Source organism: Erithacus rubecula (genome assembly GCF_903797595.1).
Source record: "Erithacus rubecula genome assembly, chromosome: 2".
Lineage (NCBI taxonomy): Eukaryota > Metazoa > Chordata > Aves > Passeriformes > Muscicapidae > Erithacus > Erithacus rubecula.
This window is the reverse complement of record NC_136685.1, coordinates 86,906,469-86,930,557: the sequence shown is the minus strand read 5'-3', so window position 1 is coordinate 86,930,557 and position 24,089 is coordinate 86,906,469. Positions and strand designations below refer to the sequence as shown.

Here is a 24,089-nt window from a genome sequence, read left to right as displayed (position 1 = left end):
TGCCTTGCTGGAGCCTGCTGTGGTAGGGTGATAACAGTCCCAGTGTGTCCCTGGAGCTGCTAGGACCATGCTCAGTTGCTCAGTGACAATCTGGGGTCTAAGCCCAAACCTTTCAAAGCAAGGGTGATCTTTTCACCCTTCCCTCCCAGCCTTGGGTCTGTGTGAGCAGTGCTGGGGGGCTGACTCCCAGAGCTGTTGGGGGACACATGGGTGATGGGCCATGCTGGACCAGTTGGCTACGCTGAAGGAAGCATTCAGCTATTGCAGCCATCCTCCAAATTTGATTCTAAAGGTGTGTCCAGCTTTGCAGCTGGGTCCTTCTGGGCGATGGCTTTGGGTTTGTGGCCTTGTCTCTCCCCCAGTGGCCATCACAGCCCCAGAGGGCTGTGTGGGATGCTGGGGGAGCCATGTCACTGCTTTCCAGGGAGCCAGCAGTGGGTGCTCAGTGCTGTGCTCATCCTGCCGTTGCTGCTCCGTCTGATGGGTGCTGCTGGGACAGGCGGCCACCTTGGCAGATCCAGAAAGGAGGATGGAGATCTCAGAGCAGTGCAATAATGGTGTGCTCATTTTTTAGCTTATTCCCTTTCAAGTACCATGCCATTCACTGCCTTCCAGACCACAGTGAGGAGAGGCTGCTCCAGAAAGCTCCTTCAGCTTTGGTCGCAGGGCGCTCACCAGCATGTGTGTCGCATTAGCTGACCACACTGAAATGGGCTGCACCACATGACAGCCATCTGCAGTGGTGCAGCACACTATTTAGTGTGTCCTGCAAGATTTTCCATTTCCATTTTCTTGGCTTAAAGATCTTGCTTAGCTTGCTAGCTTTTGGTTAAGGCAGTTTGACTGTTTCTGGGTAAGAAGCCTTTAATAGGCGCCCGTCCATCTCAGTCGTAAGTGGGGACGTGCCTGTGGTGTGGTGGGCTTGTGGCAGGTTGCTGGTCACACTGAAGGAAGTGGTCTTTTTCATTATAATGCAGTTTTTAATGTTGCCTTTGAACTGCTCTCAAGTGTGTATTTCATGCACAGTGCCCCAGTGTTCTCAGCCCCTGCTTTGCTGTAATTCCACAGAGACATGGGGTTTTGTTGAGTGGTGGATTCATGGTGTGGGAGGCTGTGACCACCCATGCTAAGGCATTGCAACAAACCCTATGCACTTGACTCAGAAGGTGAAATCCTCACTCCATTAGGGATAGGCTGCTAAATTTGTCCTTTTCATAGGTGCACTCTGTTGCTGTAGGCTTAGAGGTTGCCCTCTGATGCTGCTAGATAGAAGTCAAAAGCAGCAATATGTCAAACAATGCATAAACCCCTTGTAATTTTAAAGCATAGCACACCCTAACCTTGAAAGTATACTTAAGTCTATCTCACTGGTTTCTTTATGAGGTAAATAATTAAAGGAGAGAAAACACTTGGGAGAAACCTCTACAAGAACTGTCCCATCTTGACTTTCAGCTGGTTACCTCCTGTCACAAATGTGTCTCACAGTGTTTTCCTCCAAATGTTTGGAGGAGCAGTTTTCAAGGCACTGGACAGTTTTAAAAGTCAGCATAATGAATATTTTGAACTTTTAACCAATGGCTGAGATGAATTCTCCATCACTGAGAATTCTTAAATTAGGATCAGATAGTTCTCAAAAAGAGACAATTTGTGGGAATGAATGTGAAAGGATCTGACAGCCTGTGTTAGGCAGATCACAGGGGATACCACTGGCCTGGAATCGATGAATAACAAATGTTCCTGCAATTAAGTTGTGCAGACTCCAGTGTCTGTGCATGTCAGCATTTCACATGTGGGTGTTTGCAGTAGAACAGTTGCATGTTTCTGTAGCCCTGTGGCTACGGAAAAACAATAACCTCCGTGACTTGCTTCCAGCCAGCATTGAGCAAACTTAGTGACAACTACTGAATTTCTGCAAAGAGCTATTCAGTTGGACCCTGCTTTAGGGATACTCTCTAAGCAAAAACAATGAGCTAAAATTTACCAGACAAATGATTCCTTAAAAATGTTGTGCTACTCTTCAGATTTCTGTATGTATTTGCATTGGCTGTTTCATACTCATCCTCAGGAAAACCTACTAGTGGATTATCCTACTTGGGAAAACCATAAACATTGTTTTTGTTTGGGATGAAAAAGGGTGCTACATTCTCAAAGAAATATCCATTGTGTAAATAGAGAGTCAGCTCAATAATACCTGGCTCTATGATCAATTTTTGGTATCAGTAACTGAATTTTCTAGTTTGTGCTTATGTAAAGCATTTGCTGGCAGGGAGGCCTGAGCATGAGTCCCTGGGGGTTTCCATTTGACGGTATGGTCTGTGTACATGAAAAATTGTTTACTTTGCTTTGCAGGTTAGATGTGAAGCAGGGCAATTTCTCAGTTGTGTTCCTGATCTTTTCATTAGCTAGTAATTATGTCCAATAGTTCTGTTTGTGTTGTCAGATCCCAGCCTGTCCATCTTCATCTTCAGTTTCTGTGACACTGAAATAGACAGTTGCAATAGATGGTAGTATTGACAGAGTAGTAGAACTCTGAAGGAGGAATATGAAAATTAAATGTACTTCAAGGGAGGGTAATAGCACATTCTTTTTTTTCTTTCGTAATAAAAAACATTAAAGTGGAGTTGTAGAATCTTCTTCTCTGTAGATATTTAAAAGCCAAGAGGACACAATCCTAAGTAACTTGTTCTAGGAAGCCCTGTTTGAGCAGTCTAAGAAAACTGTAGTAAAGAGTTATTTCATTTATAAGAAATAAAGAATAATTTCATTTTAAGAAATGAAGAGTAATTTCATTTATAAGAAATGAACAGAAATCTAATATATGCTCTTTCAAGATCTGAAAAAAAAAAAGCAAGTCCAAGACTTAAGGGGTTGATGGCATCCTTTTAGTTTGTTAAAGGGCAGACAGCTCTGCAAATAGTCACAATCCATGGGGCTTCCCAGCAGATTGCTGTATTAATGGGACATTTACATGTAGGTACAAGGCAGCCTTGTATGTAGCAGTGTGGTCTAGGTTTGCCAGACAGCTGTGTGTGAATAGTCTCAGCAATGTATTTATTTGAGTATAGAATACCATTATATTTCCTGAACAGGTCAGTGGCATATAAGAAATAGGAATTTTATTCCTTATGATCAGGAGTTACCAGATGTTTGTAAACACTTGTAAAAAAAAAAAAAAAAAAGTCAATATTGGTTACTTTTCTATTGCAGGTTTTTTTTTACCTATCTTCTTCCACACAGTGCTCCATCCTCGCTGAGACCATTACTGGATAAGATAGTGAATGCAACAGGTAATCACAATAAACATGGTAATGCCTACTACTTGATTTTTAAGTGTAGCTATTATGGCTGGGAGAGGAGAGTGCTACTTTTGTGCTCACTGCAATAGAGCTAGATCGTTTTTCTATTCAGGGTAAAGTTTCTCCCATACCAAAAAGGAAAGAATGGGCCCATACACCAGAGAAATCCCCTTTATAGATTTTTATCTAGGCTTCACAGAAGTATTTGTTTCATCCTGACACCTCAGCACTGGGTGAACTGCATCAGAATGCTATTCCTTGTGGAGTGTGGAAGAACTTCTGTCCCTGAAAAGGGAAATTTTAATGATGAAACCCAGGATACTTTCTCATTGTCAGTGATACCAGTGGTGTTTTATACCCCAGAAGCCATAGGCAAAAATGACATTTCCATAGGCCTTCACTGATTTCCAAGGCAGTGGTTTTAAGACAAGAGTAGTTGCCTGTAACACAGACTTGGGTTTTTTTCAGTGCCTTGCTCCAGTGTGCATCCAGAGGGAAAATAAATGATGCTGGGCTATAGCTAATGAGCAAGCAAATTTGGAATTCCCTGTATTGGCTGATATTGATCTCTTGTGGGGAGCTCTCCTCAGTGTTTTGTGCCTGCAGACATGGGGCATTGAGCTGGAAAGCCTGGGTCCTGTCAGGTGTGAAACCTGACTTGTAGGAATTTGGGGATTTCCTGCCTCATCACATCCCTGCCGTGGAGCAGGGCACCACGGGGCTCCCATGCTAGGGCTTCATTCAAGTGAAACCTTGTTTTGTCCTGTGCAGAATGCTCCTCATCTAAGTCATTCTTTTCCTCTGCTTTTAAAGGAGAACTTCACTGGGGAATAGATGAGACAGCTGCTCAGCTGGAGAGAGTTTTGAACCTGTATAAGAGTGGGGAGTACCTGCAGAACACAACCCGGGTGCCGAAAACTGGTAAAGTCATCTTTCTTAAAAGTTAAAATCCAAGACTTTGTCATTGTTGTGAGGTTTGCAAGGGCTCATGTGCAGAAAACAAAGCTCAGTGGTGCTTGAAACCATGCATGTGATAGTGTTCTGTCTGCTTTTTGATTCCTGGGAGCCTCCTGTAACTCTTCTCCCTATGTGATGTCGCTGGACATCCTTAAGTGTGAGCAGGCTGTAATGGGAATAAGGGAATCCAAAGGGAGTTCTCCATGTCAGATTTATGGAAAATGTGTCTCATCACATCCACACACTGCTGTTGCAGTATGAGAACCTGCCTGAATATATGTTTTGGAGAATCCAATCATGAGGTTACAACCCCTCTATGGGTTTTCTGGGACTTAAAAGGAATTTCTTGTAACATAAGCATGTGTAGATTGGAAGAATAAAATTTTTACTTCCTTTGTAAAGGAAAAATAGTGTTTCCCTCAGCTTCTGCTAGCAACAGAATAAAAATAAAAAAAAAAAAAAAACAGAAAAAAAGGACAAGATGAAAACAAGGCTGAATAACAGTATCTTTTTCACAATGTGTCTGTATGCTGTTCAAGCTGTGGTATGAAGTGGTGCATGTTCTTCCTAGAAGGATAACTGTGGAATTGTACATGTCAGAGAATATTATGTGTGCTGGAAATGACTGTTAAGCCCAACAATTGTAAAAGCTGTTTTGCAAATTATTTTTGTGTATGTACAATGTTCATGTCAAACTGTCAACATAATTGACTGCAAGTTGATAGGAAAATTATGGCTTTACTGCAAAAGCTCAGTAAAAAGGGAAAGATGGGTTCTAAATTAAGATGAATGTTGGCACAGGGGGTTTGAAAAGTTCAGTGAAGCATTTGCTCAGTGAAAGGGACGTGGGAGCCAAATTCATTCTGATTGTAGTTCTGTTAACCCCAAAGGGCCATGATACCAGGGATGAATTTGACCTACTTATCAGAATAATTCAATATTTATTTTGTTGTAAAATTGGCAGGAAAATTGTTGCAGGTGTTCATTTAACTTTCTAATTTTCAGCTTTTCATCACAATCTGTGCTGAGTGATACCTGTCAGCACAGCAAAATTATTTTCAGTAGTACAATCAATAGTACAAACATGTCCTTTGTTGAAGAAGTGCCAGGAGAGCTGAAGTTGTTCTGTGATGCTGGTTGATTCCAGATTTCATTGCTGTATCAGGTTGAAGTGAAGTTTTTGAATTTTAGAGGTCTGTCATGTTTATAAAAACTCTCCAGGATAGAAGTTTTGGACAGCAATAGTCAGTGTATCAGTGCAGCTTCCCACTGATATGAGGCAGAGCTCCCTGTATATTTAGCTACTGTAATTATTGCACATTTTTGCGTTCGTTTAGTTCTGCAGAGTCCTGGAGAACATAACACAGAATCTACTATACCCATGTTCATGGTTGGTAATGTCCTGCTCTGCAAGGAGCCTGCTTTATTTGCAGGACACTGCTAATGGGGTTAGGCACTTCACAGTGTGACCAAAGATGTTGAAAGATGCCTTGTGTAATGTATTGGATAATGTAAATTAAATACCATGAGTGTAATTTTGAATTCCTTGATAGGAAAATGTTCTCAAGCAGGGGACAAGCCTGAGGAACTGTTTATCTAACTAGAAATTACACTTAGATTAGATGTGTGCTCAGACAGCTGCCATGCCTTTAAGATGTGCAGGCCTGTTTCTAGTTTTTTCTAAAGCCACTTCAACAGAACAGAAAAGGTGGTGTAATTTATTTTTATTTTAAGACTCCCTGTCCTTGCCAGACAAATATGAAGTTGTATCATGAGGGTTAAAATGTGCCTACATATCCATTTTTATAATTTTAATTCCAACCATAATCTTTCCTTAAGTGATATTTGACTGATACTTGATACTTATACCATGTTGGAATCAATTTTAAAAAATTTCAATCCAGGGATTATGGAATTAGAAATTATTAATTAGAATTTGTCTGGAGCTAATGGAATGAAGAATTTTCCTGTGATACAGTGGATCTGCAGGAGAGGGTGACAGGTGTTCTGGAAGGGAGTGGTGTCCAGGGAATTAGCCTCTTCTACTGGCAGGATGTTCCCAGCTGAGATTGCATTCTCACCACTGAAACCAAGGCTGAGCAGCTGATCAGATGGAGTATTTTGTATAGATCTTAGTAAAGGACTAGACAAGGATGAAAAGGAACAACTATGATATTTTCCCAAGCTGTCAATTGAGGTCCTGCTTTTGCCCTGTTTGGACAAAAAAAATATTTTTAAGATTGGGTGATTTTTATGAAATACTTTCTGTGTTGCTCCTCAGCATAGAGAAGATTCAAGAAGGATGTATTTCAACACAATGCAAAGTTAAGATAAAATCAGAGATGATGATTCTCAGGCCAGATCAGAGTTAATCAGCTTTGCATTCATACCCCAATGGGTGCCAAGATGGGCATCCATTTTGCTGCAGATGATAGAAATCTCACAAGGTGACTCAGTTCTGGGACTTTTGCTCTTACAAGTAGTAGAAATGACAAGAATTTTGCCAATCTCCTGGCATCTAAAGGTTTGTGACAAAATAAGGCCTTTCTGGTGCACAATCTATTTTGAAATCCTAGAAGAATGGGAGGAGAATTCAGAACCAAGAATTGTAAGTTTTTATTTTGGTTTGGTTTTGAGAAGAAGCTACAGGAAGTTCAGGTAATGGGGCTTCAGAATTTGTCTTAGGTCTTAAATGCTTGGAATTATGCATTATCTTGGATAGAGCATTGTAAATTCATACTAGGAAAGACAAGATCATGGTCTCAGGCAAGTCATGTAAGGCCCTAACTAAAACATTAACATTGAGGAAACAGTGTGTTATCTGTGTGAACTTTTGTTTTTGAAAGGAAGACCTCCTCCTATGAACACCTCAAGTGAGAAAGGTGATATTGATAAGCAGTAGGGAACGACTCGAGGAAAGTTCTTGTCAGCCCTAGGTTTCCCATAAATAAAGTTTAACAAGATGACATAGTCATATTACAGAAGGTCTTGGATATTAAGCTTTCACTGTGCTTCAGTTGTAAAGATTTTATAGTGCTGTAAATTATATTATGCTCTGGACTTTGGTTTAGTATCCTGGAGTAGAGGCGTGGGAGACATTTGATAGCTGTGTATGAGTTCTGCAGCCATAAATCACACTGCTGTTCATGTTGATATGGGAACATTGCAGCCTTTAAAACAACACCAGGAACAAATGCTTTTGTATTCTATTGGCTGTTGGCCTCTCTTGCTGGAATCCGGAAGAATGTGAATTAAAACAGGAACCATGTATTTCTACTGACATGTGTTATCTAAAAAAGATTAAATCATTCCATTAATTATCCAGATTAAGGAGACTATAAAAAACCTACTGATGTTCATCAGTAAAGTCATGCCCCACTATCAACGTTTTTATTACTTCAATCAAGTGACAGTGATTTGTACCAACTGAGTTTCTGGCCCTTGAGCTAAGCCCCAGCCCTTTGGTTAGCTCAGAATTTACTCAGAAATGCGTGAAATCAGCGAACACTCGTAAATCCGATAGCTTTGTTAGTCATTAAAGCTAATAAATGACCCATTATTAGGTCTGGGGGTGTGCAAGCCCACAGAAAGCTGTAATTAGCTGCTGTTGTTAGCTGAAGGCACATTTTCAAAGCTAAAAAAGCTGGAAGGCTGGACATAAAGCAAAGACATGTTGTGTTTTCCTTTGTCTCAAGACAATTTGGCAGGATTATGCTGTATGTAAATATTTACAGTACAACAGTGTTTGGAGAAAAATATTCTGCAGGGTCACTATAGCAACCTGCTTAGGAAATTGTAAATCCACTCAAGAATTATTGAAATCAGGAACAAACCACAGCCTGGATTCCTGCTCTATCATGATATATTTTAAAAAATCTTATCATCTTTATATTTTTAAAAATCACTTTCATACATGTGCCTTTGGTGTCCCTTTCCCAGAGCCCTCAGGGCTGAGGGCAGAAAGCCTCCCTTTGCACCCTGCCTTGCTTGGAGGCTCTCACATCAGGAGCCAGGCAATGCCACACTCAGGAGGAGAGAAGCAGATTCCTTTGCACCCGTGGGGCACTGCCAGCTCAGTGGGTCTGTGCAGCTCTGCAGTGACCTCAGCCAGTTGCTTGTTGCTCACTTGTGTCTCCATCACCCTGCAAACCATTTACCCTGTTCCCTGAGCAATGTGTTCTGCTGTTGCTAAACTTCTCCCTGTCCAACTTGGCATCATTGCGCAGCAAAATACTTTCTGCTGAGGACCTCAGTTCCCTGCCAGAACACTGAAGAAGTTGTTGAGTGTCTTTTATAAATCCTCTGGGCATCTCTCTTTAAGGTTGAGTGCCCCACCACGTGACCCTAGGCAACTTCTGGCTTGTCCTTCATCAGCATTGTTTTGATGATCAACTGGACCACTTGCAATGTTTAAGGATCTGTAGGACATTTTGGGCTCGTCGCCTTTGGTAGACTGGTGTGCAGCACAGAGGTGGCTGTGGGTATGGAACAGCTCCCTGGGAAGTGGGGCACGAGGCAGGAAAAACGCTCCAGCTGTATCATGTTAACAGGAATAAAATGTAAGGGAACATGTCGTTCCTCTCGTTATTTATTTGTGTTTTGGTGACAGCCTGCATACCGATTTAAACACGGCTCCACCGCCAGCACAATGGAAGTGCACAAAGAGCCACAGCCTCGCTCCCTGCCCGTGCAGGAAGCTGCCAGAGGATGGAAACACTCCCCAAAGGAGCAGGGCTGTCTCCTGCTCTGATGGCAGAGCCGTGTCCTGCCACGCCAGCTGCCTTTCCAAACGCTTGGGATGCGTCAGGACTGATTGAGGGCAGAGGATGGGATAGGGCTGCCCTCTCGTTCCCTCAGACATCCCAAAAAGCAGCAAACTGTGCAGGGCCTGTTGTCAGAAGCATGTTTAAATGTGAGGTATTGGAACATGAGGAAAAGTTCAGCGTAAAATGAAGCATACTAAAAACATCACTGTATTATTGTCTATTTTGGATCAAATACGCTTCTCCAAAAGCTCCCTGGGAATCAGAGAGGACTGTTTGCAGAGCAAAACACTGCTCAATACCACTTTTTGCTGATATTGGCAAGATCAGGCTCTTTCTGCTTACTTGTGAACAAAGCAATTAAAAACAATTCCAGAGTTGACTGCCAGTGTTCCTCTTGAGACTGGAGGAAAAAAAGAGGGGGGAAAAAGGAGCAACACGATTTTTCTCTCAGGGATGAACGTGGTTGTGTCTCTGTCATTGACCCACAGTGTATTGGCAGGTGATAAGAGAACTGGGCAAATCTCCAGCAAGTAGCTGTAGTTGGTAGTAAAAATGCAGTCTGGCTGCTGTGGCTGAAATAAACGGTCATTAGGACTGATTAAAGTCAGATTTAGGGTGATTCAGACAGGCTAAAAGGGGGAAACCACAGGCGGTTTCACATAGTTTATTATATACTTGTGGAGCTCTTTATATGATTCAGTCTAGTGCAGTGAAAATGAGTGTGTTTATAGATTGTAGTCGGTTTTGGGACAATGCAGGTGGTTTTTGATGGAAAAAATAGAATAAGAATTTAAAGCATTGGCTTTTTTTAATAGGTCTTTGCACTGGTCAGTGATGCTGCAGATTGCTTTTAAAGATGCCTCTCTTGCTTGTCACAACAAGTGAGTGATCTTGGTTTGAGGATCACTGTGGCCCTCATGGGGATGTGGCTAACATGCTAAGAAACTTCTAAGATTTTGGCCTGATCAAAGCAGCGTGTTTTGATTGATCAGAACAACCTTGTAAAAATATTTAAAACCTTAAAAGCTATCACAAAACGAAACATTTGAGGATAGCCTGGATTCAGCATTGCAAGGTATCTTTAAGTTCCAAAAAGTTTACAAGAAAAAATGCTTTGGAATAGATTTTATCTGTGTAATTGTATTACTTGTATTACCTCCCCTGTGTTTAAACTCTGGAGTAAATGCATTTTTAGTGACATCAATATCAGGCTTACTGCTTTGCATTTATTTGCTTCGATCCTCACAAAATTAGTAGATAGAGGAAGGATTTTTTTTCTGCTGATACAGTTAGGGATGCCTTGCATTTCTCTGATCTATTCCTTGCCATTACCTTGATGGACTTTATGTACTCTCTGTCAAGCTATGTGTATGTATGCAAAAGTGTAAATTTATGGCTGCATTTATAGTATTAGGCAAGCATTTATTGGTTTTAAACACCATTAGTCTGGAAATCGACCAGAACTTTGACCTTTTTATGATGTGATTTACTGCTGTGAGCCTTCAAATTCCAAGGACTCCATTTAAGCAGGTTTCAGGTCTTGGCAGGACAAAAACTTAAGCTGGAGCTGTCTTTAATCCATTTGGGTACTGCTTAATTGAGTAAGTGCATTGTGGTGTCCAAGATGATAATTTAAAGGTGTAGGGGACACACAGCTCTCCTGAGGGCTGGACCTGATTTTATTGCTGGGACACATCTCAGTGGAGGAGCATCCTTCAGGAAGGCCCTTCTAGTTCGTGTGAGAGGAGTGCATTTCTTCACAACTCACACATATAAGGGCTAAAGGGTGAACTCCCTAAATCTATGCAAGTTAGAGATTCCAGGGGTGCTTGCCTTTACCATGCAAATGGGCAAGGCAGCTGCCTTGCTCTGCTGGAGACGGAGTGAGTTTTAAAGAGAAGTTCAGTTTGCTTAGCCACACCACCACTTGGTTGGTGTTGCAACGAGTTTCTGATCAGTTCTGACTATCATAGTTTAAGAGGAGGTCCTGTGTTGGCTTCCCAGGGCAAACAGGAGTGCCTGGCTGGTTCAGGGCCATCACATGTCCTGCTCTCTACTTGTGGCTGCCTTCCCATTCACTCCCATGCAGCCATGGCTGCTCTTGCCATGCTGGGGAGCAGAGGGGCTTCCTTCCAGCCTTTCTCCCTCACTGCATCCTCTCCTCCCTGCAGGCACCACAGGCTCAGTCCCCAGACTGCAGGTCTCCAGTGGCCCATGCCAGAGGCTGCCCTTGTGACTGTGTGCTTTCCCTTGGATTCCAGGGGCTGTTTCCAGCTGTGTGGTGCTGGGTGGTCTCACAGCCAAAGGAGAATGCTCTTTGCGTCTGTGTCACACTGCCATGTTCTGTTACCTGTTCTCGTGGGTCACTGGAGATGGTTGTGGCTTTCCCTCATGCCAGAGCTGGCAGGGAGCAGCGAGGAGGGAAGGGACACCACAGGGCTCTGCTGTGTGGTGAGATCACTCTGGCATGGCTGTTCCCATCCTCATTTGCACACTCAAACCTGGACCTTGCCATCACAGTTACTGCTGGCCCAGCTCTGTTGATTAATGTGTCTGAGCTGCCCAGATGATTTGCCAGGCTTGGTCACCTTGAAAAAGGCAGTGGAAAGGGAGAACTTTATCTCCTGCCTCTGGCAGATCCTCAGGACATATAAATCACTGCTGCTCTTTTGAAGTCTGTGCATGTAACCCCCGAGACCTGTACTAGAGGCAGTTCTGAGAAGAAAAGTGCTATAAGCCAGTTAAGAGGCATATCTGTGCTCAGAGGAGTTTAAATATTTTAAATATTAAATAAGAGTCCTCAAGGTGGGCTTCTCCCTTGCACAAAGAAAAATGCATGATGTGATGTAGAGCTAGCTGCTCTCTTGGTGATGGTGTGCTGAGGGATGCTGCAGCTTCCTCCCAGAGTACAGCCCATCAGACTCCCAAAGTGCCCTGGAGAAGGGCTGGGACACACTCCTTGCTGTCATGGAGATTGAGGCAGATGCTTCATCTCCTGCTGCCACAGCAAGGACTATCCTTTTGACAGCAAGGACCATCATTCTGTTGATGCCTTGGGTTTTAGCTTTCGTATTTTTCAAATTCTCTGCTGCTCGTTTTGTAACTCTGAAACTTCATGTTAGGTTTTAGTAAGTTCCCTTCACAGGGTAGTTAGACAAAACAATCACTTCCCAGCTAGAGAATCAAGGACGCCCAAAAAGCAAAAACAATGGTGAAAGAAAGGGGGCAAGCCAGGGGGCTGAGACGTCATGGCCTGAGGCTGTGGCTGGACAATTGACTCCAATGTGTAGATGAACCAAAACTTACAAAAGTGTAAAAACTCGTGACCGTGATCTGGGATTTGATTTGGGTGTAGCCCTGGTCAAGGTGGATCCTTTCCATAAATACCTGTTTCATTCCTTTTGCTCTGTTTGGTGTCTGTTCCAGGTCAGCCTTTCCAGGTGCCACTGGAATGCCCTTGGTGGCGTGGGGCTGGGCACAGTGCAGTGTGAGGTGGCCGTTCTGTGGTGTGCAAAGAGGAGCTGTGGATAATCACATTTTGTAACCAGTCAATATAGCATGTGGGCTGATATAAATGGTTACATAAAATACTAACTACAGGGAATTGATTTTTTTTTTTTTTTACTTTTAGTTTGTGCCCATCATTTTACTGTCATAGACTGTGAGGTACAAATCAATACTTAGCAGTTGCCATGTGAATATAAGAAAATATCCTGTTGCATTCAATTTCTGTTACATTACAGTTGATACAGAAACTGGGAAAAAAGGGACTTCTACCTAGTCAACAGTTTGATTTATGCTCTGACTTCTCTTCAGAAGAAATACATAAAATTTTTGATGGAGAAATGACCAGTCATAATGTGGAATTAAATTTTGAATTTTTTTTTCTTTTTGTGCATGAATCTGCATTTTCTGAATTAAGAAAACTTTTTTGCTTTTGATTTAACTGCAACATGATCAGATCTGATTTTGCTTCTCATTTAGGAATGTTTCTTATGATACTTTTAATGAGGGTTAAAATAGGATGCATTTACTACATTTGTTTCCCACTATTTCAGACTGTGTGGTGAGAATGAGCACTTGTGAATGTGCACTTCTTTTCCCAGTTGAAATACTGACAGTTTGGAGTAGCAGACACACTTGCCTTTGACTCGGTGCTGTTCATACAATGTGCTGTATGAAATATTAGCAGGCTGAATCAGCAGAGCCAGGCAGAAAATGCCTGAACCAAAGTGACTTAAGAATAGGCTGTGAGTCAGGCCAGGCAGCTCTGGTTTCCATAATAGACACAATTAGAAGAAATATAGAATGTATTTAGTTTTTTGAATAGGACGTGGGGAGGAGAGACAGGAGGGAACCATTAATTTGTGCGTCTGGAGGCTAAATAGAAATGTTTATAAATGATCAGTTGAATTTGCTGATGCATTCATTAGAGAAAGCCCCGCTAGTGGCTGGGAAAGTGAGAGGAGCTGTGAACAGAGAACAAGAGGCAGCTCATAAAGGAAGGGAGACTGAACGGCAGCCAAGGGAGAGGAGCAGTCGGTGGGGCAGCGGAGGCGCTGGGCGAGGACCACGCTGACATGCTCCTGCTACTTCCCTCCCCCTGCTCTTCAGGGGCCCATCGAGAGACTCCTCTTTTGTCCTAATCTGAGCAAGCAAAAAAAGTTTGCTTAATTAAAAGCCTGTCTTTTCTTCCTTCTCTAAAGGAGCCAAAGAGAAATAGCATGCTCTTCTGAGGGAGAGGGAGGGCTGGGAACGCCTGGTCAGGTCTCACCCCGACAATCCTGCTCACTGTTGAGAAGTAGGACAGTGAGTCAGTTCATTCAAGTGGATGCTGTTTATTCAATGGGACATTCTTCCTGTAAAACTCCTAATAAAACCAAAGCCTCGCTTCCGCAGTGGGGAAGGGGAAGAGGTTTTGTGCACAGACTGTTTATTTACAGATTCTTTCTGGAGAAAAAGGTGAGAAGAAGAAAGGAGGAAAGGGAAAGGAAAGTAAGGTGCAGAGCTATAAACACGTTTGGGAGTAAACCAGGGCTGGTACAGGCTAACCCGTCAGCTTTTCCATCATATATCCTGCTCCTGAGCTGCTCCAATAAACCTTGCCTGTTAAAAACAAGCAGTTTGCTGGAGCTTTCAAACCACTGCTTTGCTCTGATTTGCAGAGTACAGACGGGTGCCTGAAGCCTTCATTCCTGACGAGAACTACAGATGCTGGCCATCCTACCATCACAAGGGCTGCCTCCTCTCCGTGTTTGATGTCAATGAAGCCATTGAGATCTGTGACAGCTACTCCCAGTGCAAAGCTTTTGTCCTCACTAACCAGACAACCTGGACAGGTGGGTCCTGGACACCGTGGAGCAGAAGCAGCAACTGAGTCACCTATTCTGGCTGCTCTAAGTGTTTTAATACAGCTCAAGGAGTGTGTTGTGCTGGGCTCTGGGAGCCACCAGCAGCATTTGGGAGTGAGATAGTTTCTGAAGGTTCAGCTGGGGCAGCTCCTTTTTTGGTGAGCTTCTCTTTGCCAGCTGTCAGGGGAGCAGAAACTACAGACAGGCTCACAGGAGCTGGCACTAGCTGGCTGAGCACATGGACCCCAGGTAACCATGCCAAGGATCTGAAATGTTATTTTTTTGCCTTTTTGTGTTTTTGGGAGATGTGAACAGGTGCTTCCATGGAACCAAGGGAAAACTCATTTCTGTTAACCTTGCCTATGGCTATCCAGTGACTGTTAGGTCATCATGCCACACTCTCTGTAGTTGGAATATTGAAGTTAATTGATACACTAAAAAAGTATTCTGGCCCAGGGAAGTTTATGGGAAGTTTAGAGTAGCTCAGCTTACAATATTAAAAGCAAATGGGAATTAGTAGCAATATTTGCAGTCTTATTTGTCATTCCCTTTGTCATATCATTCCTGAGGCATGAGCACTTGAGCCCCTAAAACCTGCAGCTGGGAAACTTGCTCAGCAGTTGAGGGATCCCGTTTGCCATGTAATACTTTTAAACAAAACAGTGTTATGGGAGCCCCCTAGAGAGGCAGGCTGAGAGCTAATAACATTTGATTTTCTCAAGTTTGGAGAGGGAAGACAGAAATACAGCAGATAGGGAGTGTATTTTTGTGGTCTGCTGCAAGGACAGGCAGTGATTTTGCAGGTCTGTGGGGCAGCAGGAACTCTTTGGGAGGCAGGAATGTGAATAAAGTGCCAGGTCAGTGAGTGTGGGGAGATAGAAGAGCTGTGCTGTGGCTCCCACAGATACCAAACAAAGAAACCTTGCCAAATTCGGCCCCCTCTGGCCTTGGATATACGTGCAGCAGGTGCCTTATGCTACCCAGGCTGTTGTCACTTGCTGCTGCTTTTTGTCTGAGGACTAGAAGCCTTGTTCCAGCTTGTTTAAAGCCCAGAGTACAAAGTGGTCAGCAAGAGCTGTTTCAGAGAAAGTCATGTTTAATATACGTCACACTGATCAGTTTTGTAAAGATTCAAGTGTGCAAATAGAATTCTACTTCTGTGCAGTCAAACAAATGTCCTTCATTTAAGTCCTGAACTCATGCCTGTTTTTATCAATGGGAGTCTCAAAATACTTTTTTAAAGACCACATAGAATTTATATTAAAATCTCCAGACCTTTCCTTCGTTTACTGTGCTAGCTGTGCACAGCTGTATCTTGACTATAAATTGATAAGTGTAAAGATACTGAAACCAGGGGAATTTTGGTGTCATTTTAGACAAAAGCAGTTCAGGTTTATACCAGCTTAAAGTTAAGAGAGAGAGTTCAGTCTTGCTTGGCCTGAAGAATGCATAGGTTGAAGTAGAATTTGAAATGTCAGTATTTTAAGGTAAGCAACCTTTGGCTCATCAATTCTAACTATTTTCCCCTTCCCCCCTTTTCCTATTCAATGCAGGTCGACAGCTTGTCTTCTTCAAGATGGCCTCAAATCATATTGTGCCTGATCCTGACAAGATAACATATGTGAAGGTGACAGACTGACACCCAAAGTGGCTCAGTCTGACACGTGAGCGATAAGAGCTGTTTGTGTATAAATATAGGCAGCTGTTAGGTAGAAGGTGGCTGTGGCCGGAGAAATAATTGCACTATTACTCATTCTAATCTATAGAGTGCTAAAGGAAACTTTAAAGAAATAACCTGCATGACCAGGATGAATGTGCAATAAAACCAGATTTTGAAAATGTGATTTAAAAACAAAGCAAAACAACCCAAAGCAAAGTACAAGAGATGCTACACTGTTAGAGTGTAATTTTGGTTATAAATCAGCTGGCAGCTCTGGCTTTCCTAACCAAGGTTAGCATAACATTTCTGACCTATACATGTGTGTCCAGGGATGAAAGCTGATCATTTCTCTGGGAAGCCTGTATCCTCCACACTGATATTTATTTGGGCACGTACAATCACAACAGAGGAACTGAAGCATATCAGTTTGTCTGCTGAATAGCAAACATTGCTGAGGACAATCAGCATTTGTGCTAAAGCTATGGAATAGGCAATGCTGGCATGTTTGTCCAGCAGAAGGAACTGCTTATGTTTAGAATTGCAAGACTGCAACTAATTTTCATTTTTGCTTCCAATGTTATCATAAAGTTTCATTTTTAATTTGAGAGAGCCATTTTGTAGATCTAGCAAATCACATAAGCATATGAATAGTCCCACTGAAAGGGCAGGGACTTACCCAAGTGCCGAGTGCTTTGCTGGATAGGCCTAAGCATATGCTTATAATTAAGCCTGTGCTTAAGACTTTTGTTGGATCAGTTTGAATTGTTTAGGAAGCCACATCTTTGACAGACTGGCAAAGCAGTCCAGCTGGTTGAACAGTACTAATTTAACGACTATCTTGCAGTTATTCATACCTTTTATCATCAGGTCCTTGGTTTTCTAAGGCATCGCTTGCTGATTCTTAGAGTGAATGAAGTTAATGACCTTAATGATGTCAAATGAATTCTAGCCTTAATTCTATATAAAATGCATCCTAAAGGCAGGGTGTGTCTAGAGAATTTGCTTTCAGTGAAAGCAATGAAGTAAATGCTAAAGTGACCAATGTCATATTGTTTTGTAGTTTGTACAGTCAGGAAAAAAAAAAGTGCTTTTGTTTCTCAAATTGTTTATTTTTGTAACAAAAAAAAAAAAAAAAAGAAGAAAAAAAAAAGATAAATAAAATTTCTTTTTTTCTTGATTTTTGTGTGTGTTTGTGTTTCAAATAAATGCCTAAATCCAGTTTGTTGTATATAAACTTAAATTTGGGATATATTTCTAGAAAGGACTGAGGTGGGAAGTGGGGCAGCAGTGTGGCTGCAGAGGTGTGACAGTGCCACACGGGCAGCACGGTTCCTCTGGGGTCACCAGTGCCCTAATGGCTCTGGCAATTGGCTGAAGTGACGTCCTCTAATGGCTGTAACTCACAAATTATCAAACTCCCAGCCGTAATAGCTCAGCTGATTCTGTCACCGTGCACTTAGGAACCCATCAATCATGCTGTGGTAATAAACAAACACTATGGATTCTTTTAAAATTGCTGCATAAATCACGCCAACACATACTGCACAGTTCATTGAAGTGATATGGGTTGTTGGCACTGAGGTGCTGGTATGTATTTTGAAAGTCTTTAACCTCCTGTGATTTCCTTCCCATTAAGCACTGCACAGTTCCAAAAATACTCAGCATTTAAAAACATTCTTTAAATTTAAATTCTTTCGGTGCATTCCTATGCAAAAAATGCCAACATTATAAAGAAAAAGGCATCCAGGGTAATACTTTAAAGTTGTAGTAGGTAACTTCAATAATTTCATTCCATCACTTTCTGCACACTGGAAAAAAGTGCCTCTTAAGTCAGGAATTGTTTATCCCTAGAATTAAACAAAGTTGCCAAACCAATTTATATCAGCTTTTGCAAACAGAGATCATGTAAGCAAGAAAGAAACATAGCTGTGAGCCAAGAAGCTGGATTTTAAATTTTCAGTGGTAATCAACTTTATAAAGGCAGGTTTTATAACTCTGAGAGTAAGGTTTTCCAGTGGAAATGCTGATTAAAATCTTAGTAAGAGAGGTGTGATACTACAATAAGGGAATTTAACAGCTGTAATAAGCACTGGTAAAATTCTGAATTTATGTGGAGAAAGTGATTTCTGCTGCAGTGGGTCTGATTCAGCAGTGCCTGAGTGGCACATGTGGCATGGAAACCCTTGAGAAACCACAGAGGAGGAGGAGGAAGATGAGGAAGCAAGGCACAAAGTGAGCTGGCAGGTCTGGGCCAGTCAGCCTGGGACCTGCTTTGTGTTTTTTGTGGAAAAGGCATTTCTGTCTGTTTCTTCCCCTCAGTTTTGAACTGCTTTTTACATTTCCTGGTTTCCTCCAGCCACAAGGTAGAAATATGAAAGAAGACACCCACAGGGCTTTAAAGGGCTGCTGTCTGTGTGCACATGCACGTGTGTGTATGTGTATACGTATTTATGTGCGTGTCATGCTGAACAGGGGGAGCTTATTTCCTCAGTGAAAAACCAATTGCCTGTGCACAAAATGAAGTGCTAAACAGGATGTTGAGTTCATCTGGAGAAGTGAGAGCTGTGTGAGGCAATGGGTGCTGCAGCTCTGCGAGGGGCTGTGCTGAGTGTTTGACCCAGTCCAGCACCACGTTGCCCTGGCTGGTCTGAGTCCCAGAGCACCTGTGAGAGCTGCCACTGTCTCCTGATGATTTGGTGAGGAGGTGATTCCAGGGAACAGGCTCCAGGCAATGAAACAGCCACTGAGCAGCATCACCTTTGGGCTGATGTCCTGAGGGTTACAGGGGAGACATGCTGAGAGCTTTCATCTTCACTTAGACCAAAATAAAAAAGTGTTCTTCTATTTTTCTCTGTCTTGTCTGAACCTACTGCTTTATCTCAGCTCATTTTTCAGAGCTTTCTCCCCAACTTCAGTGTGTCTTTTTAAGTAGAAAGCTGAGGTCTCCTGTAATCAGCTTCAAACAGGTAGTCACAACTCACATCACATCTGGGAAGAATCTATGGTGGAATTAGTAATACTGCCATGAGCATTCACAGCCACTGAAAAATGGGCCCTGTTTCCAGCTGAGAAGTTCAGGTAAGTTTGTATAAGGAGTGAGGGGGGTTGGATGGGCAGTGAGAGGCTGGTGAAGAGTGTCAGAGAGGTATTCTTTCAGCATCAGATAAAGGAGTTCAGTGTAGTACAACTATTTGTGATTTGCCTTGCCTCTCACTGCTCCACTGAGGCATTTTGCTTAGTCCTTCTGCCAGCCATGATCAAGTTCCCCGTAGGATTTGTGAGATTTGTGGGAATGGTGGAGTGGAGTGCAGGAAGGGCAGCAGCTTGGGCAGGTCCTCCTGTTGCAGTTACTGTCTGTGGTGAGGCCACTGTAGGGGGCATTCACATAGAGCAGGACCTGACCATGGTAGGTGCACAGTAAAGACCTTCTCCCTGCCTCTGGAATTCACCTTATCAGCTTGGACAAGAGGATGTGTTATTCAAAGCATGTGGAAAGTGGTAGTGAATATCCAGAGATCATACTATGTTGCTTGTCAGGAAGTAATAATATGAACAGTGCTGATGTGAACAGTGATGCTCAGATTTAGTAGTGATATGTAAGGAGAGACTTACATTGTATTATTTAGCATTGAATTCTAAGAAGGCTTAACTACAACCTACTTCATGGGGGAAAAGGAAAAAGAAAGGAGTGGCAAGACTGCTCACAAGTTTTTTGAGGAAAACATAACCCTAACCTTTTGGTCAAAATGCTAAATGGTGTTGAAAGAAGTCAAACAGTTTTGAGTTGAAAAGATTCTGAAGTTTTCATCAATTGACTGTAGAAACAAAAAATGGGACTCAGAGAAGAGGAACATTGGTAGAAAGCAGGCAGTATATAAAGACTTTACAGTCATATTCTGCTTAATGTTTTTTGAGGTGTGATCATTGAATCTTTTTTTTTTGGTCATAAAAATATAATTTTTCCTCTCTCTGTGTTTTAAGCTGGAGCAAAACATGTTGGGCTGCCCTCCTCTTGAGCTCACAGAGTATGCAGTATCCCTGTCCTTCCTTCAACACAGACATGAGCCTTGGCATTTGGACTCTAACAAGTAAGTTTCTTTCAAGTAAGTACAAGTGATTTTTTTCTAATTGGAATGGATGCTTTTAAGACATTAATTGAAAAACGTGAAGGAAAAGACGTTGTGTCGCTTCCCTTTGTGGCTGTGTACAGTCAACAATTGCCTTTGTGTAATAGGTGCCTCACTTCTCTGCAAACTGATGGGAAATATAATTCTGTAGGAGCCACCCTCATTATGAAGCTGTCTTTGATGTCAAGCCAGAGAGCAAGCAACACATTTATTGGAAATTGTGGCTTTTAAATAAAAATCCCTGCTAACCACAGTTTTTCAGCAAATGACTGGGAGGCTGAGAAGGAAGACTAAACTATCCAGTGGCTACTTGAAATGATAAAATCAGAATGTGGTCTTACTTAGCTTGATTTTAAGAGTGTAGATCAGTTAATCCTTGATTTATGTTCAGTTTCAGAAGCAGTATCAGACTGTTAGATTTTCAAGTATCTATGGAGAAGGGACTCAGTAAAACCTGCCTCTTGGACCTAAAAGTTTTAGTCATATAAGTGAGGAAAAATACACTGATTTTCCCATATGTACATGACCATGTGAGCACATGTAGGTTCCTGTGAAATTCAAACAATGACAACATGAAGAGATGGAAGCTTTAACAAGATATAAAAAATTAAATACCTATTATTTAATAAGTAATGCCAAGAAGGCAATATGAATTCTACAGATTTACACTCAGTGTTTAATAGGCATAATGCCATTCCTATTTATCATCCTTCTGCCCACTTCAGGTATGCCCTAATATCAAGTTCCAGTATTCAATATTACAAGTACCTGGCATGTATGAAGATAATGGTACAAACTGGTATTTATGAATTACAGCTTTCCATAAATAGAGTAGAAGGAGTGCAGAACAGCCAGTCAGACCAATAGATGACCAGGGGCACAGTGGCACTTTTAGAAGTGGGTGTATTTAATGTTTTATACAAGACCTTGTGTTCATGACCTATGAAAAACCTCATATGACTCACTGGCAGGTACTGCCTAATTCTTGGGCACAAGCTGTTGATCAGCATGTGTGATACTATTTCTACATGTTTTACTATCCAGTCCTTTAACCCCCAGGAGATGCAAACCTAAAGCCTGTTTAAAGAGCAGAAATGCTTCAATTAAATGTCAGGTTTTGATTTGTACATGGCTCTGATTTGTGATTCATTATAGAACTTTGGTCAATGGCATCTCTTAAGCAGAAAGAATATTGCAGAGGCAAAAAATAATGCACATTCATGCAGTGAATTTGTGAACAGGCTCTGCACTGTCTACCTGGAGAATGGAAAAGTTTAATGACTTGGATTATGGGTCAAAGTGGCAGATGCAAAAAGAAATCACCATTTTCCTGACTTCCATTGCAACATATGCTCCATGGCCTATAATTATTCTGATATACAGTCCATTTCTTAGAGACTGAGCTCCTGGAATTGTGTATTCATAGGCGAATAATCTCCTCTTTGCCTTTTTTTACCAGCTATTAAAAGTAGGAGTAAAAGAGAGCTCTATGAGTATAATAATACTCTTGCAATTCAGAAAGTAGGGTAGCTGTGGTGCAGTTGATTCTGCATGGCTTCAGTAACAATCAAAGGACAAGAATCAGTGGCTAAAGTTAGCAGTGATTCCAAAGTGGATGTTGAAGCTAACTGAAAATATCACTGGATGGCAAATATCTCGTTCTAAAAGTAATAGGAAAGGGACATGAGAACTACATAGTAAAAAAAGATGTAAGAAAAACAGAAATACCATTTTTATAATAATTGTATAATTTGATGTGGGGGAAAAACAAATATAGAGTAAAAAAATTCCACCCTGCATCTCAGGGGGAGATTAAATCTTACCTCTCTGAAATCACCAGCCCATGTAATACCAGTTCACAGTTTCTTCAGTAACCTTTGCAATTTATTTCTCTCTAGATTTCAGTCCTCCTATTCTTGCTCAGAGGTGGTAGACTCCTTGTGTGTGACAGAAGGGACTGCAACGATGCTGGGACTGCTCAGCCACCCTTGGTTCTTACCTTATGTTGCAATTCCCTCACCACAGAACATGCCTTCAGCTTGCCTGGGGTAAATTCAGTGTAACCTTAGTGTTCCTAATAAAATTTACTATAGACTGTTTTCTTATGATGAGATAAATCACCCTCCAATGCCATCTAGTGATGCTGATAGAATCTTATTTAAAACCCCAAACCTTGTGCATTCCAAGTAAATGTTACATGTGTGTACACTATAAAGTATAATCCTGCTTTCAGAGCAAACCTAGAACAGGTATTTCTTCAATTAATTTCAGCAGCTTTTACTAATTTGCTTAGGTAATTTCCTATACATTTGTATATGGCCTTATTTTTTCCTTCTAAATTGTTTGGTGATGTAAGAGGCAGCTGAATCTGCTCCAGCTGTCACCTGGGACCTTGGTGCCATGTTGATTGCCCTTTATTCAAACTCCACCACAGGGCAATGTGAAGCTGCCTGCTCAGTACCTTCCAAGGGGCACAAAGCTCACTTTAAAGCAGAGTTCCAAATGCAGAATCCTACAGAAAAATGCTAATAATTAAAAAAAATGCACTTTGTTTATTGCAGCAAACCATATATGAATGGCATCAAATTTCTGTTGCCATGTCCTCTCCAAGCTGTTGAGGCTGATAAGATTTCATACAGCCACAGAAAATCTGGGGAAGGGAACACAGAGGGGATGGAGAAGGGAATGGCAAATTTGCTGTGTTTAATGTATTGGACACCATCTGTATTTTATTCAAATAGGGTTATATATTTTGTGAAAATAAAAACCAGCCTCATGAGTCAGTGTGTGCAAGGCAGTCACTTGAATATATATAATGGGAAACATGTTTTAGGCTGGAAGTTGCAAAGGGAAATCAAATGTTTGAAGTGTCAAAGTTGGAAAAATATAAAATACGCCTGACACCGTAGCTATTGAAGCCAAAATGAATAAATCATCATCTCAGGAAAGAAAACCCCACCAAGTTCTTGGCTATAACCTTCATTTTCCTACACTCAAATAAAATTACATACAACCTGATAATTTAACCAGACTTGTCAATAAGAACTGATGGCTTCAGCAGACACTATCACTTCATGCTTCAGTGTAGACTTCAGAAGCATCCAGTAATTTATCCAAGAAATAAATTTAATGTCAAACTTGTCTCTTCAAGTTGATAGATAGAAGAACCTTAAGCAGTGGAGCTGATGTGAAATATGCCATATTGCAGAACACTAGACTAAAATTAAATTAATGCCAGCTCAGTAGTTTATTCCCAATGTACAGCTTTTCCTGAGCAGTTTTATAAGTATTTTAGTATCTTTCTAAGTAGTGCAAGCATGACTTCCAAGAAGGAATTTGAGAGAAACTTTGAGGTTACAATATTAGGAGCCTGAGTTTACACTCCCAATTTCTGTTGCAGTCTCAGTATTGATTCTGGTCAAGTTTTGATCCGTTTTCTTTTCACAATAGACTCAGTGTCAGAAATGTGATTTGCAAACATAGTAAGACCTATCTGTCTGGGGGGAATTACTGAGACATGGTGTTTTCTGGCTTTGTGTTATTCAAGGTTTTATTTATAGCCAACAAAGCAGCCTGATGGTGAGAGAAGAGATATTTTAGCTGAAATTTAACATGCAATTATTTGGGCAAACTGAGGCTGTTAATTTACTGTTTTAGATGCATTTGTTTATTTATTTGTCAGAAGGAATAATCCCTGAAAATTGCCAGTTAAACTAATGATTCATTTTTATTTGCTGAAAACAACCTAGCTGGCCTTTTACTTGCTAAAAATATGTAAGTTGGCCTAAAGGTTCTGCTGTGTAGAGCCTGAACTGAATGCACCAGCCAGGGAGTGGATACAGCATCCCAAATCTCCCTTTCCCTCTGGCCCTATACACGTTGCAAGAGGCTTTTCTGTTTATGCTCCAGAGGACCAGGAGCTGTCACAGTGC

The 24,089-nt window shown here is 41.6% G+C and overlaps 1 protein-coding gene across 1 annotated transcript in view; it reads left to right on the top strand.

Moving 5' to 3' along the window:
* PKDCC (protein kinase domain containing, cytoplasmic) overlaps window positions 1-17,195 on the top strand; it is a 35,824-nt gene extending 18,629 nt beyond the window's left edge. The window contains exons 4-7 of the mRNA XM_079298405.1: window positions 3,208-3,287; window positions 4,110-4,217; window positions 14,185-14,358; window positions 15,924-17,195. Coding sequence (XP_079154531.1) covers window positions 3,208-3,287; window positions 4,110-4,217; window positions 14,185-14,358; window positions 15,924-16,009 — 448 coding nt within the window. The 3' untranslated portion in view covers window positions 16,010-17,195. The remainder of the gene's footprint in view (window positions 1-3,207; window positions 3,288-4,109; window positions 4,218-14,184; window positions 14,359-15,923) is intronic.
* The last annotated feature ends 6,894 nt before the right edge of the window (window positions 17,196-24,089 follow it).